Source organism: Bombina bombina, chromosome 12, assembly GCF_027579735.1.
Source record: "Bombina bombina isolate aBomBom1 chromosome 12, aBomBom1.pri, whole genome shotgun sequence".
Classification (NCBI taxonomy): Eukaryota; Metazoa; Chordata; class Amphibia; order Anura; family Bombinatoridae; genus Bombina; species Bombina bombina.
In genome coordinates this window covers 109695165-109704037 of record NC_069510.1, presented here as the reverse complement: position 1 = coordinate 109704037, position 8873 = coordinate 109695165, and the positions used below count along the sequence as shown (strand labels likewise).

Here is an 8873-nt window from a genome sequence, read left to right as displayed (position 1 = left end):
AACCCAATAAGGACCAGCCTGAATCAAGGGCCATCACTGTCAAGGCTATAAAGAATCCCCCCCTAGGGACACACAGCAGACACATATAGGACTAAACACGTCCATAATAAACTTCCTTAGAAGTAACAGTGCGACCAATTGTGAGTATCGATTCCAGACAAACTTCCCTAAGGAAATATAAAACCAACATGAGCTTTAAATAAAATAAAAAAAATAAAAGATAAGGTAACCTGCATGTTTATCGCCTAAGAAGAACAGACGCACCCGCAGGAACGGCCCCACAGGGATCCTGTTCTACCAAGCTCAAACTGGAAGGAGTACTCGATGACAAGATTATAAAAAGATTACTTCATCCCCTTATGTCTAATTCTGCAAGCTATTCAAAGAAGCATACTGAGAAATCTCATATCCATTAAGGATGGGATCTTGCGACAAGGCCAAAACATGCCTTAAAAGAACACAAAGGCACGTCAGTCTATAACGAAAAGCACAGCATACCCCCACCGGAGCGAAAGACGACTCCAGCCCCGAAAAGGTTGACCCCCTGAAGCCTCAGGGACAGTCGTTCTCCCAGAGAGCTGAACAGGCCACCTCATGCCTGAAGAGCCCTGGGTAACGGAACACGAACAGTATCTAAAACCAACTTCTGGAAGTTGCATACGCGCCAGTGCCAAAATTATGGACATGTGACATCGTGCCGAAACCCCTGGCGGGAAGAAGCTACCTTCCTGAGAAGGATAAGCAAAGTCTGGGTTACCTGCATGCGTAGTAAGTGATGGTGGAAGGGAACTCACCACTCGGAGGACAGATGCCCCAGAGGCGGATGGTTCAGCGGCCCCTTGATTCCCCGATCCCAAGGAATTGAGCACTCTAATACGGCATTCAGAACATAACTGATAGGCTAGTATCATCCGGGGCAATACGCATTCTGCACAAGGAGTAGAAACTGAAACAGAGACATCCGTCTCTACCATATCAGACTCCTCCATAGCTAGGATATTGATACAAAAATTGGACCAAAAACTTAAACGGCACCTGACACCCACAATGGCTGGGGCACTCACCACCTCCTAAGAGCCCAACACCAGCAGATCAGAATTTCTCTGTCGCCACACAGTCAGGAATGCAGAAATGGAGAGTCAAAAACGTGACCACGCCCGGTCACAAGGTGAACAGTACAGTCCAGAAAAAGCCCGCCCGACTGTAAAGGCGGCGTCACTTCCAAAGACCCTTATGTTCTACAAAGCCATGAACCTAAGTAACACTACACATAAGCAGGTTGAATCACATAACAAATATGATAACCCCCCCCCCTGTTCAATAACCCCCCTCAGGAAATATTAACCCTTGATTCCAAGATACAAAAGTTGCCTCACTGAGACCCTGATTTATAGTTAGTCCCGCAAGGTGGTAGCCTCTCGGGAAAACATATGTAATACAATACAATCATAACGAAAGTAAAATGAAACAATCTTACCGGAATCTACACTGTGGAACAGGAACATGGCCCTTTAAGTGTGACAGATAGTAGCATCGCCTCTTCCATGGACTTGAGAGAAAAAAGCAGCCAGAGAAACTAGTCAACGCCAATTGCTTGTGGAGCTGTTAAAAGGAGTCCGGATGATTTTCACAGAAAGACTCTCCCTGCATCTCCGGACTCTAACTTTCATCCACGCTTTCACTGAAAGGCTGACAGGATTACTTAAAACTCCAGTCCCATGCCGAAGAGTACTACCCTCCTTAAGAGACTAATCGCAAACTTCTGACACTTCTTTGTCAACCTCCTGGGACAAAAGGCAAAGAATGACTGGGGGATGAGGGAAGTGGGAGGGGTATTTAAGCCTTTGGCTGGGGTGTGTTTGCCTCCTCCTGGTGGCCAGGTTCTGAATTCCCAAAAGTAATGAATGCAGCTGTGAACTCTTTCCATTTATGAAGAAAATATAAACTTTCATGATTGAGACAGAACAGGCAATTTTAAACAACTTTCCAATTTACTTTAACAAAAATGTGCACAGTCTTTTATATTTACCCGTTTTGAGTCACCAGCTCCTACTGAGCATGTGCAAGAATTCACAGACTATAAGTATATGCATTTGTGATTGACTGATGGCTGTCAAAGGATACAGGAGGAGTGGAAATATATATAAATTTTAAATTTGTCCAAAAAAAAATCTACTACTAATTTGAAGTTTAGACTAAGTGCTATTACATTGTCTTTTTATCATGTATTTACTGATACTTTAACGTGAGCAATTGAAGAAAACCCTAGTTCACGTAGGTATAATGTAATTGGCCACTGAAGGATACTCGTCTCTAACTAAATTTAATTGAACAGAAAAACAAATATGCAGTAAGACAGCCTAGAGTTCACTTTCGTTCAAGAATGGATTTGTATCATGCGTGCAAATTCACTTACTTCACTTGAGTTTGCAGAGCACCCAGCCAACTATCTTGCGGTGCACAAGTATGCCGCTGCGCACCATTTTGGAACCACTGACTTATATTAGCAAATGTATTTTGTTATCTTGGTATCCTTTGTTGAAAAGCAAGAAGGTAGGCTCAGGAGCATGCAAATGTCTGGAACACCATATAGCACCAGTGATGCAGGAATACTGTTAATAATGTTATACATTTGCAAGAGCACTAGATAACAGCACTGTTTGCTGCCATGTAGTGCTTCAGATACGTAGGTGCTATCGACCTACAGTATTTATACTCAAATAATACCATGAGAAAAAGGAAAATTTGATAATAGGCTAGCAGTAAATTGGAAACTATTTAAAATTGCATGCTCTGGGACCAATTTATTAAGGGCCGAATGGCCCCTAATGCTGCTGTTTCCGTGTGAGCCTTCAGACTCGCCGGAAACAGGATTTAAGAAGCAGCGGTCTTAAGACCGCTGCTCCTTAACTCGTCCACCTCCTCTGAGGCTGCGGACATCAATCCGCCCGATCAAATACGATGCAGGGCGAATCATGTCCGCCCGGGGTATGATAAATCTACCCCTTAGTCTGAATCACAAATCCTTAATTTTGTTGTTACTGTGTCTTTAACACAGAATTGTAAATACAAATAGATGCAACAGAAAAGTTCTGCAATCTATAGTGTGTTACACTTACACACAAAAATAAATACATTTGGGAACTGGTAAAATGTAATGCAAACATATGTAAAATGTGTGTAAAACAAAAGCTGATGCAGAATTTTGTGACAATATTTTTTACTGTTTTACACCTGCCGATTATCAGCAACAACACAGCCTTATACACTACTATGTTACCTGAATCAACTGCATATCTTTCTCTTTAAGAAAGAATTATTAAAGGGACATGAAGCCCAAAAAAAATATTTCATGATTTAGGTAGAACATACAATTTTAAACAACTTTCTAGTTTACTTCTATTATCAAATTTGCTTCATTCACCTGGTTTCATTTGTTGAAGGAGCAGCAATGCACTACTGGTTTCTAACCGAACACATGGGTGAGCCAATGACAATCGGAAGATCTGTGCAGCCACCAATCAGCAGCTAGAGCCTAGGTTCTTTGCTGATCCTGAGCTTACCTAGATAAAACTTTCAACAAAATATAACAAGAGAAGGAAGCAAACTAAATAATAGAAATATATTGGAAATTTGTTTAAAATTGTATGCTCTGTCTAAATCACGAATGTCTAATTATGACTTTACTGTCTCTTTAAATACGCTTTTGAAGCAACGGGTGGTTGGTGATTTGATGTACAGTTATGGGTATAGATCTGGGAGGGTGCTAGCATTGTTAATTAGAGGACAGCAATTAGAGAATTATTTTGTATCTATAAAGTACAGAGAAAAGATGCAGATTCTAAAACTATAACACAAGTATTTGCAAACTATTGTTCCCACTGATATTATTTGCAAATGGATTAATCATATAGCTAAAGGCATCTCCACAGTAGCAAGTGCATTATTGCTCCTGAGACTACCTAGGTATGCTTTTTAACAAAATGGCACTTTGGGGCAGGCTGAGACCAACCAAGGCTCCTAGGGAAGAGCCCCTACACTGCCTGCTATGCCCCTCCTTCACCTGCCTAAAGGGCCCCCAGAGCAACACACCTCCTATACAGGCACATAGCATCCCCTCTGCACACCCTTTACTGCTTAGTTACTGCTAGCACAATAACAATAGTAGATGTTAAGGGTGAGATAGATATTATCTATAACCACAAATAGTCTTACTCAGCATCAATATCTTTGTAATATGTCTCAAAGTTGTATCACTGTGGCACATTTTATATTCCATTTAAGTCTGTGGACCTTCCATTTTGCCATTCTTTTTTTGTTATACTTTTTAGTATGTTCTCACTTTAAAGGGACACTCAAATGAAAATTAAACTTTTGTGATTCAGATAGAGCAGCAATTTTAAACAACTTTACAGTTTACTTCCATTAACAAAATGTGCACAGTCTATTTATATTTACACTTTTTGAGTCACCACCAGCTCCTATTGAGCATGTGCAAGAATTCACAGAATATATGTATATGCATTTGTGATTGGCTGATGGCTGTCACATGATACAGGAGTGGAAATAGACATAACTTTGAAACTTGTCAGAAGAAAATATGCTACTCATTTGAAGTTCGGACTAAGGGGTCCATTTAGTAAGCTGCGGCAGACAGACATTTTGGGCTTGCGTGCAATCCCACCCATGCCCGTGCACAGCCAGTCACGCACCGGCAGGAGCTGTCAATCTCCCCGGTCGGACGAGACTGGGGAGATTGAAATTCGCCACCTAAGAGGTGGCAGAAGGTTAGGGAAGCAGCGGTGACCGCTGCTTGTTAAATACAGACTCATAGGCAGGTTTTGCCTGCTGAAGGGGTTTGATAAATCGACCCCTAAATGCTATTGCATTGTCTTTTTATTAGTCATTTATTGATTATGCAAATATACTGTATTTACTGGTCCTTTAATAAAGAAATCAGTGTCACAGTTATAAACACAAATGGTAGATTAACTTTGCAAGTTATCTCTAGTCTTGCTGTTTTCCTTTTAAAAGAAAGCAGCTACATTCCCTCTCACCTACATAATGTAGGACAGTATTTACCTTGTCCAAGAAAGGAACGTTAGCAGGCAAGTTAATCAGCTTAATACACAGAAAACCTTGTTTTGTTTGCTATAAAACATTATTTCTAATAGCCACAGGGTTAAAAGTGACTGGATCTGTTTATTAGTGCCATTAGGCTGATAAACAGGGAATCCTGCTTTAACCCTAAAACGAGTTTATCTCCATTGTTGCCGAGCTCCACCTCCCTTCAGCACACACCCCTGAGAGGTATTGGCCGGGCTGATAGTTACTCTAACGCTTGTTGGATTCTCACACAAGTTTCCTTGTTTTTAAACAACTCTTTTGAAATTCTTTGGCATCTCACAAACCAGTTCTGGTGCCTGAAGGCATAACACAAATTGTTTCTGCTGCAATAATTCAGAACACAAATAGTCCTGCTTACTAAAGGCATCACTAACTGATCCTGCTGCCTGAACACTAAGGGCTAGATTTATCAATGCTGAGGCATACAGGGGCTCGTATACGCGCCCCTGTACGCCTCAGCTTGCCTGTTGCGGGGCGAAATTACCCACAGGTAATTAACATTGCACACGAGCGCAATTTTGATCTCACGTGCAATCCCGCCCCCTGCCCGCGCACAGCCAATCACGCGCGGGCAGGAGCTGTCAATCTCCTCGGTCGGACTCGACCGAGGAGATTTCATTTCGCCACAATAGAGGTGGCGAAGATGTTAGGGAAGCAGCGGTCTGGTGACCGCTGCTTGATAAATCGCGGCGAGCAAGTTCTTGTGAGAACTTGCTGCCGCAGGGGCTTGATAAATCTAGCCCTAAGGGCTAGATTTATCAAAGTCATTCTCCTATAATCACGCTCAAAATAACGCATACGCACTGATCCCCATATTCAGTAAACTACTGTGCGCCTTTAATTGCGCAAATCTGAAAGAAATCTGTTTGCCTTCGCCTAGGCGCACGGGCGCGCTCCCGACAGTGCTAATACACATTGCATACAGACATAATTTTAGATGCAGACATAGAAATACGACTTGTTTGGAATTCATCATTGCTTTGCGACGATAGGGAACTGAAATTTCGTCTTCAATTGCATGTTGTATATTTTGTCATACAGACTGAGGCGAACACCATTATAATACATGCTTTTACATCTTCTGATGCAATACTGTCTTCTTTTAACTAATTTTTCAAAGGCTCAGCGACAAAAAGAGACTGTTATTGCAAGAAATTTGCGTTTCCATAGGCGCATATGGATACCAACAGTTTAATATATATATATATATATATATATATATCGATATAATGATATATTTATTTTTGTGATCTTAAATTATCAACATATGGCAAAAACAGCATAGAAACATTATATAATATAAATATAAGCTAAATAGTTACCTAAAAAGCGCTTTCTTAATAATCAAAACATGGCGGCGTAAATATTTATAGGGATGTACTGTGATAAATAGGGAGTAAATGCTTTTGCCGAGAGGCGAAATTTATCATTATTACGCCCCAGCTCGCCTGCGCAAAATTACGTCTATTATTTTTTATATAATTCAGGCGCACATGTGCGCTTCTCCAGAGGCGAGCTGCGGCACAGTTACAGGCGAAGCACATACAGAGTTCACCTAGCCTTTGATAAATCTAGCCCATAAAGTAGACTGGACCCACTTCCTGAAGGCATAACACAGACTAGTCCTGCTGCCTGAACACATAATGCAAATTGGACTTGCCTGAACACATCACATAGACTTACACAGACTTAGCTGCATCAATACATAATGCAAACAGGACTTGTGGCGATTCCTGTCTGTCTGCTCAGAGCAGGTGGACAGGGTTATGGGGCAGCGCTCTTTAGACCGCTGCTTCTTAACTGCTGTTTCTGGCGAGTCGGAAGACTTGCCAGAAACACAGCCCTTCAAGCTCCATTTGGAGCTTGATAAATGCGCCTCACAGACTGGTCTTTCTGTCTGAATGCATAATGCAAACTGGACTTGCTGCCTGCCTGAACAAATAATGCAAACAGAACTTGCTGCCTCAACTCATCACACAGATTGGTCTTTCTGTCTGAATGCATAATGCAAACTGGACTTGCTGCCTGCCTGAACAAATAATGCAAACAGAACTTGCTGCCTCGACTCATCACACAGATTGGTCTTTCTGCCTGAATGCATAATGCAAACTGGACTTGCTGCCTGCCTGAACAAATAATGCAAACAGGACTTGCTGCCTCAACTCATCACACAGACTGGTCTTTCTGTCTGAATGCATAATGCAAACTGGACTAGCTGCCTGCCTGAACAAATAATGCAAACAGGACTTGCTGCCTCAACTCATCACACAGACTGGTCTTTCTGTCTGAATGCATAATGCAAACTGGACTTGCTGCCTGCCTGAACAAATAATGCAAACAGGACTTGCTGCCTCAACTCATCACACAGACTGGTCTTTCTGTCTGAATGCATAATGCAAACTGGACTAGCTGCCTGCCTGAACAAATAATGCAAACAGAACTTGCTGCCTCGACTCATCACACAGATTGGTCTTTCTGTCTGAATGCATAATGCAAACTGGACTAGCTGCCTGCCTGAACAAATAATGCAAACAGGACTTGCTGCCTCAACTCATCACACAGACTGGTCTTTCTGTCTGAATGCATAATGCAAACTGGACTTGCTGCCTGCCTGAACAAATAATGCAAACAGGACTTGCTGCCTCAACTCATCACACAGATTGGTCTTTCTGTCTGAATGCATAATGCAAACTGGACTTGCTGCCTGCCTGAACAAATAATGCAAACAGGACTTGCTGCCTCAACTCATCACACAGACTGGTCTTTCTGTCTGAATGCATAATGCAAACTGGACTTGCTGCCTGCCTGAACAAATAATGCAAACAGAACTTGCTGCCTCCACTCATCACACAGATTGGTCTTTCTGCCTGAATGCATAATGCAAACTGGACTAGCTGCCTGCCTGAACAAATAATGCAAACAGGACTTGCTGCCTCAACTCATCACACAGACTGGTCTTTCTGCCTGAATGCATAATGCAAACTGGACTTGCTGCCTGCCTGAACAAATAATGCAAACAGAACTTGCTGCCTCGACTCATCACACAGATTGGTCTTTCTGCCTGAATGCATAATGCAAACTGGACTTGCTGCCTGCCTGAACAAATAATGCAAACAGGACTTGCTGCCTCAACTCATCACACAGACTGGTCTTTCTGCCTGAATGCATAATGCAAACTGGACTAGCTGCATGAACTCATCTCACAGACTAGTCCTGCTGCCTGATCATATAACACAGACTGGTCCTGCTGCCTGAGGCTGAATATATAACACAGACTGGTCCTGCTGCCTGATCATATACTACAGACTGGTCCTGAGTGCAGTTTGGCTACTCGAAGATGAGCAACGGTACACATGAGGTAAGGACAGACAAATTAGTATAAACTTTTAGATGCCAATAAGGGGTGGCTATAGATCTTTAAAAAAAGAAAAGTGAAAATCTGCATATCTAAGGTTGATAGGGTTAAAGCTTATCATTTCCTGATGTTTATCCCTACATTTTATATTTAAATCCCAATTTACCTCTCTCCTAGTCGTAGACTATGAAAAAGAAAAGGTCATGATAAATGGAATTCAGAATATGCAACCCCCAGTTTTACCACAGCGCTACAAACTACAAAGGTGCCATTTAACCTGAATGTGCAAGATAGTGCTTTACTTATATGTCTAGTGCTCTACACACAACAAGGAGAGAGGTAAAGGAGGAAAAAAGGGGAGCACTGATTGATGCATTTTGATATTTTTCTC

At 41.9% G+C, this 8873-nt stretch overlaps 1 protein-coding gene across 2 annotated transcripts in view; it reads left to right on the top strand.

Moving 5' to 3' along the window:
- Window positions 1–8143: 8143 nt before the first annotated feature.
- Window positions 8144–8873, top strand: part of FPGS (folylpolyglutamate synthase) — a 52509-nt gene continuing 51779 nt past the window's right edge. Inside the window, exon 1 of one of the 2 annotated variants that reach the window (XM_053696003.1) lies at window positions 8144–8485. In XM_053696003.1, the coding sequence (XP_053551978.1) occupies window positions 8465–8485 (21 nt within the window). In that variant the 5' untranslated portion in view covers window positions 8144–8464. The remainder of the gene's footprint in view (window positions 8486–8873) is intronic. The other variant, XM_053696002.1, reaches the window with a different exon arrangement.